At 38.5% G+C, this 16386-nt stretch overlaps 1 protein-coding gene across 4 annotated transcripts in view; it reads right to left on the reverse strand.

The window, feature by feature from the left end:
• CWC22 (CWC22 spliceosome associated protein) overlaps positions 1-14275 on the reverse strand; it is a 45583-nt gene extending 31308 nt beyond the window's left edge. Inside the window, exons 1-6 of one of the 4 annotated variants that reach the window (XM_034428713.3) lie at positions 14199-14275; positions 8182-8302; positions 5882-5949; positions 3654-3776; positions 3204-3443; positions 2079-2207 (exon numbers count right to left, since the gene is read on the reverse strand). In XM_034428713.3, the coding sequence (XP_034284604.2) occupies positions 2079-2207; positions 3204-3443; positions 3654-3776; positions 5882-5949; positions 8182-8187 (566 nt within the window). In that variant the 5' untranslated portion in view covers positions 8188-8302; positions 14199-14275. Of the gene's footprint in view, positions 1-2078; positions 2208-3203; positions 3444-3653; positions 3777-5881; positions 5950-8181; positions 8303-13795 lie in introns of all 4 variants that reach the window. The other 3 variants (XM_087882063.1, XM_034428723.3, XM_060688045.2) reach the window with 3 other exon arrangements.
• Positions 14276-16386: the final 2111 nt, after the last annotated feature.

The following is a 16386-nucleotide window of genomic DNA, read 5'->3' on the forward strand; positions in this document are numbered from 1 at the left end:
CTGGGAAGAAGTAGGTAGAGAAATCCATTTCTACTAATATAACTTAATGCACCTAAATTCAGACTTAATCCTTTACTAGACTCCCTTAAAATATATGCCATGATAGCTTGAAGACAATCATTGGATTTTCTCCAGCGCACAGTATTATCACTAAGCTATCATATCGCCTAACATATGATATTCACTATGATCATTTTAGGTTTTTCATCTGCGATACTATTCTTCATGCTATAAGTTTATATCGTGATATTATACATTAATTTCCGGTAGTATTTCAGAAAGGAATAGTTAACACTTAGTTCTAGGCAAAATGATAAAGAAACTTCATTACAAACAACTCCCAAATCCTGTTCTCTTCAAATTAAATACAGGTAGTCCTCGATTTATAACAGTTCATTTAGTGACCGTTCAAAGTTACAAGCACTGAAAAAATGGTTTTTCACACTTATGACCGTTGCAGCATTCCCATGGTCATGTGATCCAAAATTTGGATGCTTGGCAACTGACTCGTATTGTGACAACTGCAGTGTCCCTGCATCGTGTGATCACCTTTTGCGACCTTTGCACAAGCAAAATCAATGGGGAAGCTAATATGTTACTAACTTAACAGCTGCAGTGCTTCACCTAACAACTGCAGCAAGAAAAGTCGTAAAATTTTGTTAAAATTCACTTAACAAATGTTTCAATCGGAAACAGAAATGCTGGGCTCAATTATAGTCGTAAGTTGAGGATCACCTGTATAACAAATTACTACCCTTGTAATTTTCAGAATAATGATAACTCTGCTACCTAAAATCCATTAGGAAAAATAGCATAACTACAGCCCATATAGAGAAAGCTTATCGGTGCAAGCCAAAAGTCATTAACGTACAAGGTCATCAATGTTACTGGGATAGAAAAGTAAATTAAGTTCAACAAGTATAATTTGCCTCCTAATTCAGATATAAAGATATTTTCTGGTAATCTGTGTTTTAATTAAGCACTTAGAAGAAACATGACAGAAGAGGATATTTGTGGATTAGGAATCCATCAGAGGCTGCTACTTACTCCTGTCTCAAAGAGGAACACTGACAGAAAACTCATTTCCCCAACAGCTTATCAGGACTAAAAAAACCAGCAAGAGGATAAATTGATTGTTATGTAATATGAACAAACTGCCACGAAACACAAGCCTTATTTTTATTCAGTCACTTTACTAAGGCAACAAACGGAAGAGCTCAAGAACTAATCAGGCAGACTTCATCATTTTTTACAGTATTTGAATACCATAAGATTGCAAAATGGAATCCAGTGCACAAAAGAACACTTAAGAATTTAAAAAAGCAAATCCGAAACTGTTTGATTTTTGAGCACTACAGTTAGAAGGCAGTCACAATTCTTTCATCTCCATTCAAACTAGTTTGTGGTCATGGATCAGAAAATATCCATTGTAATATGGCAGAGCTCCAGTTAATATCTGTTTTTTTTTTTTTAAGACCCGGCTTTTTAAAAAAAATTACACATTACAAAAGCCACGTTGCATGCTTTAAAAGCTTTAAAGCTAATTTGATCGCTGGATTAGAATCCCACAAAATATATAAAACATCTTGACTTCAAGAGAATTTGCGAAGGACAAATCTTCAATTTATCTGCAAGCTTGCATAAACTTTTAGCAAGCCATTCTTATTTTAAAATGAACATACCAGCTTGATTCAAGCAGGAGCCTCTATAAATATATTGTAGAGTATTTTTAACAAGAAGCCCAGATCTACGGGTTGTGCAAGCAATATAAAATGTGTCTTCTTCAAACTCAGAGCAAACCCATTATGTTAATAGGAATTCTGCAATGACACAGTGAAGAGTTGGAATATATTCAAATTAAATCTGCAGGGATTTTAAGAGGGATTTTATGGGGTGAATGAGGCAGTGCTTGTCTTTATCATTGTTCTTTTCCTCTCTACCTAAAGCCACTACCCAGATCCCAATGTGGTATGTCCCACATTTTCTCTATCCCTAGTATTGTTTCATATACATACATCAATATTCACACATATTTAAACTGAGCAGAAAGGGTTGCTCTGTACATATTTCATGCTTACCTGCCTCTCACAATGTTTTCTTGAAGAAGTTCAGTTATAATGTTGGCAATGTTTGAAACGTTCACCTTGTTGATCAGACCATTGATGGATTTCTTCAGTGCTTCCCAGCTCATTCTTTGATAGGCTAAGCTGTTTTTCAAAATATACAAATTTACTAATGGGCAAAAAGCAAAGAACTAGAGCAAAAGGAATGATCAGCTGGAGCATTAAACATAGTGACACATCTCTCACTTCAGTTTTACAAATGCAAAATAGTCTACAAACACTAGCCTAAAGAAAAGAAGAATTTGGGATGACATGATAGCAGTATTCCAATATTTGGGGGGCTGCCACAAAGAAGAGGGGGTCAAATTATTTTACAAAGCACCAGAGGGCAGGACAAGAAACAATGGTTGGAAACTACTCAAAGAGAGAAGCAACCTGGAATCAAGGAGAAACTTCCTAAAAGTGAGGACAATTAACCAGTGAAATAGCTTGCCTTCAGAAATTGTGGGTGCTAGATTCAACCAGAAGCGTCGCAGCGAGACAGTCAGGGAAATAGCGGGCTCCGATGAGCCCCGCGAAATCCTGGGCTGACAAGCCGCTACCAAGGGGTCTTTAGACCGGATCTGTCTTGTAGGGACAGAGAAGAAGGAGAGGCAGATTGGAAGACCAAGAGGAACAGGCAAGTTCCTCGGAGGTCAGAGGAAACTCTCCGACTCGGCAGCGAGAGCGGCAGCCATTGTGGCCGTCACTAAGCTGGGGCAACCGGACTACGTTTTGAGCAGGAGCGGTGATTTGAACAGAGCACTGATGCCGGGTGAGTGATTGCCAGCTCATAGACAAAAAAAGAAAAAGATTTTTAAACTTGTTAAAAGTGTCCCAGCGAAATAACAGCGGCTAATGGGCATGGGAGAAAAGAAGGAAGAAGACCAAAGTAGAAATTTAAAGTGACAAAACCCGAAAAGAAAATTGACTTTTGGACAAAAATATCTGGAGAACTTTAAAATTAGAAGAAATAAAAACCCATAATTGGTGTGGAGGACTGGAAAGAAAGTAAAAAGATTTTTTTTTTTTTGAATGTTGGAGAAAAATTTAATTTAATTTAATTTACATAAAATATAATTTTTAGAAATCCTGGTATACCTGTTTTTATCAGTGATTTGTGCCTGCATCATCCTGAGCTTTGCTGGAGGAATGTATGCACCACCAGTCCGTGTAAGGATTGGATCCACTTCCTCTTTCTTTTTCTTTTGAGGGGGTTCCTCACGTAAAAGAGAGCCCTGTACTCCTGATTTCTCCGTATCATTTCTTCTATCAGGTGACCGGGACTTCCTGTGCTTCTTCCAATCAGATTCTCTCTCTCTCTCCTGTCTTTCTCTCCTTCTGAAATAAAAAAAAAATCTACACATTTCATGTTCAAAGTATAAAAGAAAGAAAAAGTAAATTTTAAATATGATGCCAATATTTACCATTCATCAGTTCTAAAACTTATTTTAAGCAAAATCCTAATCAGCACACCCTACAAAAGCTTACAAAAACATCAGCAATTAAACAACGCAAAGTTCAGAATTTTTAGAAGCATTTGACATTCACCTTGGTTCTGGGTATCTGTCATCGGAATGCCCCCTTCCCGAATATTCTCTGTCAGATCTTCTGTGTTCCAAATGGCCTTTGCTTTGTGGAGATTGAGACCTCTTACGCTCCATGGACCTACTCCTGGATTAAGGGCAAAACTTGATTAGCAATTAATGTTAAACACATCACAGAATTTGTGGAGAGCCAGTTGGGTGTCGTGGTTAAGGCACCAGGCTACAAATGAGGAAACAGTGACTACAGGTAGTCCTTGACTTACAACAGTTCACTTAGTGACCGTTCAAAGTTACAACGGCACCGTAAAAAGTGACTTGGGACCCTTAACAACTGCAGGGATTCACTTAACAAATGTAGCAAGAAAAGTCGTAAAATGGAGCAAAACTCACTTAACAGATTTTTTCACTTAACATAAACGTTGGGCTCAATTGTGGTCGTAAGTCGAGACTACCTGTATAGTCTTGCCTTAGGCCAGCTGGCTAGTCACCTTTCTCAGCCCTAGGAAGAAGGAACTGGCAAGCCTACTTCCCAAAAAATGCTGCCAAGAAACCTGCAGGCAGTTACAAGGAGTCAATGCTGATCTGAAGGCATAACTAAGTAAGTAAGTAAGTAAGTAAATAAATAAATAAATAAATAAATAAATAAATAACAAATAAATATATAATGGATTGTGTAACTTTGGAAAGCAAATAGTGTGTTTCAAATGTTCCTCAGCTGTCAAGTTTGTATTGCACAGAACTTTACTCTATATGCAAAAGTAATAAAAAAGATTGATATTATTTGTATAATTAAACACTGAAGTCTCGGTGTTTATGTATGTCCTTGAATTACTCCTTGGTTCATCAGTTTTACAAGATTTACATCATAAATCTTGCACCTAATCCCTCCCTCCCTTTTCGTATTTTCTACTGCTACCCCAATCCTTTCAAAACAGGTATCATCTTGATTATGACAATGAAAGAAGCAAAGGAATAAAGAACATTCGTAAGTGGATATTTATATTCAATATATCTGATGTTTGTACATGTAACATACTTCTAGTTTCTATACAAATATTTGGAAATGAGATTTGAGCGGAGCAGAATCCTAATGAAGCACCAGATCAGAATGGGCAGAGAAGGAAATGCACTCACACATGATGGATTCATTTCCATCTTTTCAATTGGCTCCACTCCTAATTGTGTAAGTCAGAAGGAGATTCTCTGTGAACTCAGCTATGTTCACTTAGCATTTGTCTACAACTGGAATATACTTAGAACAGCAGAATTTTCTGCTGAGAAGATCAAGAGAGTAACCAATATCCCTGGGGACACTGAGAAAATTGTTAGCACACCTTTAAAAGGTATAAATCTTGGACTGAAGATGTCAACTTATTAACAGCAACATAAGAAACTAAGCTAGACAGAAACACCTGCAAAAACACCTATTGATGAAATATCTAATAAAGCACACGACAGGTGAAGTGGTATGTGTATAGTGCATATGTGTGTGTAAGAGAAAGACACACATATCCATCAACATCCCCAAATTAGAAGCATTGTTGTCTGCATCTTCCTTTGATCAGAAGACCCAAAACCAATCCTGTCAATTTATGAAGTTGTCTTGGTTCTTTAGATCGGAGTGAAAGAAATGTCCCCCTCAATTAACTTCTTTTCCATCAAATATCAAAACTGTCTGAAAGAAAGGCAAATCTAGGTTTAAAACAATTCCTATCCCAAAACAGTATTAGAACAAAAATATGATGTATTTCCACTACCAGATTCTCAGCTAATCTAAAATGAATAACCCTCGCAGGTAAACCGAGTATTTGCCACTTCAGCTAACAATCAGTTTCTCAGATTTAAAACTTGCCTAAAAAAAATAAATCACTATAGTAGGGGAATTCTCAAATCTTACAATACTTTAAATCTATTTTAAATTTTAAAATAGGAATCCCCAACCCCTGGACCATGACTGGTTCTAGTAGGTGGATTGCCAGGAACTGGGCTGAGCGAGTAAAGCCCTATCCATGCACACATGGGACCCAGGCAGCATGCGAAACCATACACACCCCTGATCTGTGGAAAAACCGCCCTCCATGGAAGTCCCCACCGCCGTCCCTGGTGCCCAAACGGTTTTAATATTTTAATTTTAAAATATTAAAGAAATTGTCTCCCCTCCCATCTCCCCGTTACAATCTATTATTATTTATAGTGAGTTTTCACTGCATTCCTTATAAAAAGACATTTTACCTGTCTTCTGGGGAGGCACTTCTCTGGCGAGTATGGTAAGATTCCTTCCGTTCACAGCTAGATCCAGACTTTAAAACATAAAAGCATTTAAATTTTACATAATAAACATTAACTTAAGAGAAATGAAATGCAAAAATGTAAACTCACAAAGAAGTAATATGACTTTTTTTCACGTACATGCAACCCCATACTGAACCTGCAATCCTTACAAAATGTGCTAAAATGGCACTGAGAAACCAGCTATTTTAAATCAGCCTTACCCTCTTTTGGAAAAATCTATATCTTTCTATTATTGTATTACACTTTATTGCAATACATTTTATTGTGAATTGATTTGAGATTATTTAATGGGAAGTAGTATAATAATGTAATAAATATTACCATGTTAAATTTTATACTGTTCGTTTTTACTTCATTTTATTATTCTAGTTTATCAAATATATGGATTGTAACCAACTCTGATTCCTTAAGGTAATAGCCAGGCTACAAATATTTTAATAAAGAAAATACAGCATTTGACATAAAACATCAGTAAAATTTGCAGTTAGCCAACTACCAAGTAATAACAACTACATAACTGTTCTCAATAAAATATTGACTACGTAGTAGACACTATAACATGATCATAACCGCATTATACAAATAAGTATACAATTCTTCTCAGATAAAATTTAGCGTGTGGGCTTCAATCATACTTCCATAGACTTAAATTGCCTTCCGCATAAGCACTTTGGAAACATCCATAAACATTGAGGGAATTGGTGTCAGAGTTAAGGGAATAGACTAGGAGCTGGGAGTTTTAGTCTTCTTTAGGCATAAAAGCAACCATTTGCTACCTGCAGTTGCAGAATACATGCTTTTCATGCAAAAATTCCCAGGTTTAATTCCTACAGTTGTCAGATACCATTGAAAAAATGTTGGTTGAACCCCTGACAGTCCTTGACAGTCATCATAGATAATGCTGAATGAAATGTTTTGACCTAGCATAGTCCTCTTCCAATATCCTAGTCACAGGTTATTATTGCTTGTGAAAGGGTACCAGCAATATTTACTCACATGCCCTCTCTTTAAATTTAAGTTTTCATGATATAATAATGAAAATAATAAGAGAAGTAGAACGACTACATGACAAAATGAAGCATAGATAATGTCAACAGTTATAGGTGCACCGGGTGCAATTCCAAAACCTCTGGAACATCATCTGAACCAGGTGGATAAAAATCAATGATTTTTTTAAAAAAATTAAAAAAAAATCAGATTTTTTTTATTTAAATCGGATTTTTTTGATTTTAAATCGGATTTTTTTGATTTTTATCGAATTTATTTTAATAAAAAACTTTTGGGGTAAAAATCTATCGTAAGATAGTTTTCTATTTAAGATACATAAATAATTTAGTTTATTCAGCATGGAGCTTAGTTATGTAGCATGAGGCTGTATATTCTGCAACACTGGGACTATCGGTGAGTCAACAGTGGGTCAAAGGAGTAGCAGAGATGACAGTTGCTCTTTAAAAATTATGATTTAAATCGAGTTGATTTAAATCAAGCCTTTTTACTAGTGATTTAAATCATGATTTAAATTGTGATTTAAATCAACTCGATTTAAATCAAATCCACCCTGATCTGGACACCACTGGTCAATTGCAAAAGCAGCTTTACTTGGAATAGCATACTTAGCAATAGCATTTAGACTTATATTCATGGTGCTTTATAGCCCTCTCTAAGAGGTTTACAGAATCAGCATATTGCCCCCATTTTACCGACCTCGGAACGATGGAAGGCCGAGTCAACTTTGAGACAGTCAGGATCAAACTGCTGGCAGTCAACAGAGTTAACCTGCAATACTGCATTCTAACCACTGTGCCATCATGGCTCTTCATCCTGATACCTTTAACACCATCAAACAACATCTGCCTATCTCAGTCCTTGGGAAGGACTTGATAGGTGGATAAAAAAAGCCAAATCCAGTCTAAACAATTGGTTGACTATGCAACCAACCATAATATATTAAAGGTCTATGCCACCTGACTCCCAGTGACTCTGAACAGTTTGCAGATTGTAAAAAGCATTGTAAAAAAATATGCAAAACACAAAACAAAGAAAGAAAGAAAGCTGGCAGAGATAATAATTCTTGCAGATGGGAACAAAAAAACAAAAAAGGAAGAAAAAGGGTGTCAATCTTCCTCATCAAAAGTCTGGGCAAAAAGCTGTACTTTCAGGACCCACAAAATACCAATGAAGTGGATTTGCTGAATTCATCAAATTTATAATTTAATACTCAATTTTAAAAAAATACTTACATTCATTTCTGCTACTCTTCATTCCCTCTTCTTCCACTTTAAAACTCTGAATTTCCAATGTAAGCGTTCCAAAAATCAATGTGGAATGTTACTGTTATTCTTACCAGCAAAAATAATTAATCTATAGAGAAAACAAATGAGGTTTCTGGTAAGACAAAAATCATAAGCAGCCATAAACTAATATTGCTGTCAACAATAAAATTATCTGCTTTTCAGTTAATTAAATGAATTGATTTAATTTATACCTATCAGAGCTTTCACAGCATAGTTCTTATATAGCACGTTAATATACAAGAATTTGTTCATACATCAGGGATCCCTAACCCCGGGTCCGTGGACTGCCATCAGTCCACAGCGTGCCAAAAACCAGGCCATGCAAACAAGCGAAGCCCCCATCCGTGGAATGCAGGCAGTATGTGAAACTACACCCGCTCCGGTCCACAGAAAAAACCTCTCTCCACGGAGAGGGTCCCTGGTGCCCAAAAGGTTGGGGGCCACTGTCATACATGATTGATAAATAAGAGAACAATATCTGTAAAACACTATTCGAGCCAGTACGTGTGCCATGCATGCACTATTTGGTTAGTGCCTTTTGCATCTCTCTGGTTTTTTTTTAATTTTGTTAATTATTACTGTTAAAGTGTACTTTCACCTGCTTAATAAATCTGTATACTGAAAAGGATGTGTGAACAAAGCACGGTGGTAATAACATTTCAAGCGGAGAAAGAAAAGCTTCATTGACTGAAGAAAAGTTTGAAATTCTCAGTGCTTTGAAAAGAAACAAAAGAACATGTGACACTGTGCGTGTTTCTGCTTAAATGAAGAGACATCATGGGCAATCAGAAGAAATGTTAATAATATAAAAGCCAGGTTTGTTTTTTTTTAAAGGAAGAACAAGTGTAGAAAGTCTATTAGAACAAGACAAAGGATTTGAAGAGACAGAACATCTGTTAAATGTTTCGACTGAAGATCCGATAATGAAGATATCAGAGGCATATTTTCTCACAAGAAATGAGAAGCCACTAACAATGGTGTTTGGTGGCTTCTACCTGATTTCATATGTGATTTGAGAGGCTTTGCTGCTATAAAAGAGCTGCCCAAAATAAAGACAAATTGTATTGCTCTCACAAAGCAAGCTGGGTTCAACGAAGTACAGGAAGAAGCCAGATCTAAGTAAGTCTTCTTCCTGTACTTCGTTGAACCCAGCTTGCTTTGTGAGAGCAATACAACTTGCTCCCACAAAGCAAGATCTAAATTGTTTCAGTCCCATCTGCAGAGAACTTTCAATAAAAGATCTGCAACACTTGCTGCTGATGGCCAAGTAGAAGGTGAAGAAAAGTCCAGCAAAGCCATTACAGGTAGTCTTCAACTTACAACAGTTTATTTAGTGACCATTCGAAGTTATAACAGCACTGAAAAAAGTGACTTATAACTGTTTTTCACTTATGACAGCTGCAGCATCCCCATGGTCATATGATTAAAATCCGGCTGATTGGCAACTGACTCATATTTATGATGGCTGCATGTCTTAGGGCCGTGATGGCGAACCTATGGCACACATGCCACAGGTGGCACATGGAGCCATCTCTATGGGAACATGGCGCCGTAACCCTAGGTCAGCTCCACCGTGCATGCGCGCGCACCTTCCGCCGGCCAGCTGATTTTCGGGTTTCTGCCATGCATGCGGGAGACATGCGTGCATGCGCGGGGGGGTGTCACGCACACAAGCACAGGGGGGGGGGTGCGGTATACCCCCCACCCCATTTTTGGTCCCAGAAGGTTTCAGGGAGGCCTGCTAGGCCCAAAACGGGGTGCAGGGGGGTTTGTGCACGCATGCGCAGGGGGCAGGGTAGCGCAGGGGGGCATGTGCACATGCACAGAGGGGGGCGGAGGGTGCTGATGGGCACTGCATTATGGGTGTGGGCACACACACACTATCATGCGCATGTGCGCACTTTCAGCACCCAAGGAAAAAAAGGTTAGCCATCACTGTCCTAGGGTCATGTGATCTGCTTTTCGACCTTCTGACAAGCAAGGTCAATGGGGGAAGCTAGATTCACTTAACAACACTGTAATTAATTTAACAATGCAGTGATTCACTTAACAAATCGTGGCAGGAAAAGTTGTAAAATGGGGCAAAACTTACTTAACAAATTTCTCACTTAGCAACATAAATTATGGGTTCAATTGTGGTTGTAAGTTAAGGACTTGTATAAAGTCCTTAAGATTGTATAAAATCTTAACAAAACCTCCAAAACAGTCAGTTCTGAGAAAATTTTAGAAAAATGGAAATGGCTAGAAAATAGCAATTATAATACAGAAAGGAACAGTATAGTAGCTTCTAGATTTCAATTTTATTTGGAGATATATAGGCAACTTTGGATAGTGAGATGGGCAGCATATAAATTTAATCAAATAGTCAAACAAATAAACAAACAAGCTTCTTTTTGAAAGAAAGAAGATAACAAAACAACAGACATTATTATTAAGCAAAGATCCAAGAAAAGGACAGAAGATATATATACCAAGGCCCTGCAGTTCTGATATGATCACATTTCATACAAAGCCTGCATCCACATCTCCTCCACCTACTAATCATCATTTTCCATCATTGTCTCCATTACTCTGCAGCCTCGCTCCCCCTCCTTACACTTCAAACTGTCATCACTTATTTTTCAAAGTAAGAGACTAAATCTACATTACTAAATTATGAATTATGAATTGAACATGTTTTTCAACTGTGTAAGTACTTTATTAGGATCATTTATTGCTTTATACATCAAGTTGATGTATATAATCAGTTATTATCTCCAGTTACTTTGTAGGACAATGTCTTAGACTGCCTTTTCCCCCAAGTACTGTGTTTCCCTGGAAATAAGACTTATATTTTTTGAACCCCAAAATAAGCGCTTGGCCTTATTTTTGGGGAGGTCTTATTATTTTGGGGTGTATGGAGCAAGATGGAGCTCCTCTTGTCGTCTTACCTGATTTCCAGCTCTGTGTTTAAATATTTTCAGGGAGGGCTTATTATTTACATTACAGCCCTCTCTAAGCGGTTTACAGAGTTAGCATATTGCCCACAACAATCTGGGTCCTCATTTTACCCACCTTGGAAGGATGGAAGGCTGACTCAACCTTGAGCGGGTGAGATACTAGCTGCTGAACTGCAGCTAGCATTCAGCTGAAGTAGCCTGCAGTACTGCACTCTAACCACTGCGCCACCTCGAATCCTCAGTTAATGACCATTTGTTCAGCAACTGTACAAAGTTACGAAAGCCACAGTGTCCTGCGGTCATGTGATTACAATTCAGATGCTTGGCAACCAGCTCACAATTACAATGACTACAGTAACCTGTGGCCACATGATTGCCATTTGCTACTGTAAGTGCTGGCTTCCGACAAGCAAAGTCAATAGAGAAACCAGCAAGAAAGTCACATGTAATATTGCACCTAATGATCATGGAGGATTTGTCTAAACACTGCAACTGGAAGTCTGTAGAGATTCTCAGTCTTTCAGCTGTACAATTTGGGATGAACACCCTTTGAATGATGTGGGAGTAGGAATGGATTTCCAGAGAGAAAAAAATTGCAGACTACAGGAACCAGGAGCACTACTCAGGTGACCCTGAGGTCACAGATAAACCTCCAAGTGCTTCAACAACCCTCTGAAAGGATGCAAATGTTCAGCAGTCTGCAAGGCAGTGGTGAAATGTAAAATCTGTTACTATCAGTTCTGTGGACGTGGCTTGGTGGTGGTGGTGGGGGGTGTTAATGTGATCAGGTGGGCATGAACAACTATTTATTTTAACTTTTAAAAGCATTTTTTTCTACAACCTCTTCAGCAGAAGAGGCTGTAGAAAAAAAATGCTTTTAAAAGCCTCTGACGATCAGGCAACTCAGCTGGGATCATCAGAGGCTTTTTTTTACTTTTAAAAGCATTTTTTCAGTCAAAGAGGTTGTAGAAAAAATGTTTTTAAAAGTAAAAAAAAAGCCTCTGATGATCATGTGTCTCAGCTGGGCATTGGGGGTGGGGGTGGGGGCGCAAGCAGGGATTTTTGCTACCAGTTCTCCGAACCACCGGCCACCATCGCTACCGGATCGTCCGAACCGGGAGCATTTCACCCCTGCTGCAAGGAGTATAAATCCTTCCATTCCCCACTATCCTGTCAGAGCTGAAGAAGCTTCTTGGATGAGAAGTGAAAAGTCTTCAAAGAAAAAACAAGGAAGTCCAGTTGTCTCCTAAAAAAAAGCACTTTTGGGACTGCAACTGGAATTGTCATAAATTGGCAACGTCATGTGATGTTGTGCTTTATGACCACATCGCTTAGCAAATGTGCCAATTACTGTCATGAACCAAGGACTACCTGTATACTGAATATGTGTAACAATATGCAAGAGTGACCGTGAGAGACAAGATGGAGAGATCCTAACTAGGAAAGGAGATAAAAGGGGGGAACCTGCAGTTGCTTAAAAGGTGAGAGATAGAAACTTAGAAGAGACCTGCCTTAATGGACGAGGCATTATAAGTCACTGTGGGAGATCTGTAATTTCAGATTTGCAAGATTCTGTTAATATAGCCTTACAATAAACTAGCATTAGTAACTGATTGTATTTCCTTTCTGGTTTACCTGGGAGGACTGACAATGTGGTTGTGGTGCATTTGATGAGGGTGGTCAGTACATGGAGTCCTCAACTTACGACCACAGTTGAGTCCAAAATTTATGCTGTTGAGAAATTTGTGAGTTTGCTCCATGTTATGACTTTTCTCACCTAATTTGTTAAGGGAATCACTGCAGTTCTTAAATTAGTAACACGGCTGTTGGGGCTTGCTGGCTTCCCCATTGACTGTGCTTGTCAGAAGGTCCTAAAAGGAGATCACATGACTCCAGGACACTGCAACCGTCATAAATGTGAGTCATTTGTCAATCACCCGAATGTAAATCATGTGACCATGGGGATCGTGCAAAGGTCATAAGTGTGAAAAATGGCCATGAGTCCCTTTTTTCAGTGTCGCTGTAACTCTGAACAGTCACTAAATGAACTGTTGTAAGTTGAAGACTACCTGTATCTACTTGTGAAACAAAGATGAAAGTGATGTTAGAAAACATGTGACTATAGTAATTTTAGACCTATCTACTTCCGTTTAAAAAAAAAAAACCTTTCCCCACATGTCCCAAAATCGCTATGCAATATTAGTATCCTCAACATTCAGCAACCAAAAATGACAAATCATAGCAGCCCTTACATCAAGAAAACCCAGACAGCTCTCCACTTTAACAGAAATCTTCGAAGTCGGCTTCATGTTATCTCTAAGTCTCATGACAAAACAAACAAAACAAAAACAAATATTGCTAGGATAAACAGTTGTGGAGAACAGCCAAATCATCACCATCATCATCATCATCATCCATATCTACCTATCCCAGGTCCTTGGTAAGGACCAGATAGGTAGACAAAAACGCCAAACCAAGTATGAACGTCCAGCTGACTGTGTGATGAAAAATAATAATGATAATAAGGATGAGGGATGAGGGATGGAGGAGGAAGGAAGGAAGGAAGGAAGGAAGGAAGGAAGAAGATTCTGCGAATTGGCAAGGTTTTCTTATCGGATCACCTTCTCCGTCGAGGGCAAGGGAAGCAAAGATGCTGGGGCAACTCATAATACTTCCCAGCACAGCCTGATTTCAGACAGGGAAAAGGAAGATCGCGTACGGCCACGTTCAGACGTGCACACACACATCTACACGTGTTGCAATGAAGTAACGAGTCGCTTCTTACGAGCACCGGTTCTGGGGATCTGCGGATGGTTTGGGAAAGTTTCCTTCGGATCGTCCCGCCAGCTGGGAAGCCCAAACTTCCCCCAACGGTCGTTGGCCCATCGCTCCCTCCCCTGCCCTCCTCCCACCACCCGGCGATCGACGTGGAGGGCTCAAAACCGGAGAAGAAGCCAGAGCTGCGGCTGCGAGGAAACGACGTCAGAAAGCCCGCTCCCCGCGCCAGCCGGCCTTGTAACTTACCCGAGCCACCAACTTCCCACCATAGCATATGCCCGTTTACAGGAATGACGTCGCTTCCGCTTACTTGTCCTCCAATTAGAGGCAAGACAGAAGGCGGGACTTCCTTTCTCTACCCCCGCCCCCCGAATTATTGCTTATGTTAAGTCCAAGCAGTCAACGTTGGGAAGGAAAGGGTTAAGTGAAATGTCACCCGAAGAGCGGTTTCTCGCTTACCTAATAGCAGCGTTCTAGGCTATCAAACACGGATTGACTACATTTCCCAGCGTTCCTTATGTTCGATAAGAGTGTCTACTGCTGTCAAAGAGTGGCAAAGAGTTTTCGGAGAATTTTTAGAATGAACTTGAAATAGAAGTACTTGGAGCCTATAGAAATTCAGAATAAATTATTTTTTCCCTTCCGCCCCTTCCCACTTTCATTTCTTCCCTGGCAGAAATGTATTTATAATACAAGCAGACATTTGATACAGTTTTAGAATAGAATAGAATAGAATAGAATAGAATAGAATAGAATAGAATAGAATAGAATAGAATAGAATAGAATAGAATAGAATAGAATAGAATAGAATAGAATAGAATAGAATAATAGAATTTTTTATTGGCCAAATGTGATTGGACACACAAGGAATTTGTCTTGGTGCATATGCTCTCAGTGTACATAAAAGAAAAGATTACCACCAAAGAGAGAGGAGCAATATTTCACCAGTTGAATTTTTGTCGGTTTGTGTATGTTTTTTGCACCAACTAGAAATTACAACCAATATGAAATACTGACTTTTAACACCATATTATAGTAAGTGGACAGAATGGTCCATTTTTCATATATTTCTGACGGGAAAAGAAATGGTTGGCTCAAAGTTTAAGGGCGATCAAAATACTGAGCTGTTTTCATTAATCCAAAATGCATAGAAAATCTGAAAATGTGCACTCACATTTGAGATCATGAAACACTTGGTTTGTTATATGTTGCCTAATGGAGAATTTCACAAGATTTCCAAGCCTGGAACAGTCTTTTGTGACCTTTTGGTCAGTCCTTAACAAAGGGATTTCAAGCTATGGCTTTTGGAGTTTCCCCCCATGGATGAATAGTTTTTTGAATCCAGTAAATGTTTGAGATGTCAAATGTTTGAGATGTCAAATGTTTGAGGAAAACATATGATTAACATCGTACTTGGTGATAAGTGTTGGTCATACCAAGAGGACTAATTTCTAAGTAACTGGGAAGTCACTGAGTCTAGAATGGTGAATTCCTGTGGATGTTTATAGATTAAAACCCACTGTCTTCAGCAGAGCCTAATTCTCATGTAAGATACAAAGGATTATAACTTTAGTGCAGTAGTTTCTTAGTTTCCACGATTGAAATGAAAATAATTTGCCTTCTTGTGTGAAATTGGTAAATACTAGAACAGGGGTGTCAAACTGGTGGCCTGCGGGCCGATGCATCATGCGCAGGCCATGCCCACCCCAGCTCCGTGAAGGAAAAAAGCATCACGATATGTCACGTGACAGCAATATGACACGACGAGTTTGACACCTAGAAGGTCCTTACTAGACTATGGAAATTTGGGGATTTCAGATTTATTTTTTGTCTTTATATTTTTTTCAAAGACTAAAAGCTTGTCTTTTACAATCAAAATACTAGAGAAAACAGCTTAAAAATCATGAATCTTCTCTGAAATGCATAGAAACACATATAAGAGGATGACAAGAAAGTAATGTAAGTCTCTATATTACAATAGCTTTTTTTTCAGAAATCTTTTGTCCTTAGTGAATATCCTGTGTTGCTAATTAGCATTTTCATGTGAACCCAGTGAGATGTTGATGAAATTGTCACAGTTCAGCTGTCATAGGCAAGCCCTAATTGTCATAACATCTAACTCCTAGCAGGCAATATAGCACTTATCTCCTTAGATGCTGTATCTCTAATAAATTTTGATGATGAAGCAGTTGGCCCTTTTATCAGAAGAAGCCTGTTCCTTGCATTTTATGTTTGAAAGCCAAGATAAAAAATGCTGCCGTATAGAAAAAACATCTTTGGAAATACAGATCGAAACAAATGAGAAAGCAGAAAGATCTCTTTGCAAAATATCATCTGTGGGATGATTTGCAGAAACATTTTGCAAATAAATCTTTCGGTGTTTTTTGCTGTTTCATGAAAATGGTCATATTGCTGTTATAGAAATGTGTGGCCA

Source organism: Pantherophis guttatus, chromosome 1, assembly GCF_059756535.1.
Source record: "Pantherophis guttatus breed Tessera chromosome 1, ASM5975653v1, whole genome shotgun sequence".
NCBI lineage: Eukaryota > Metazoa > Chordata > Lepidosauria > Squamata > Colubridae > Pantherophis > Pantherophis guttatus.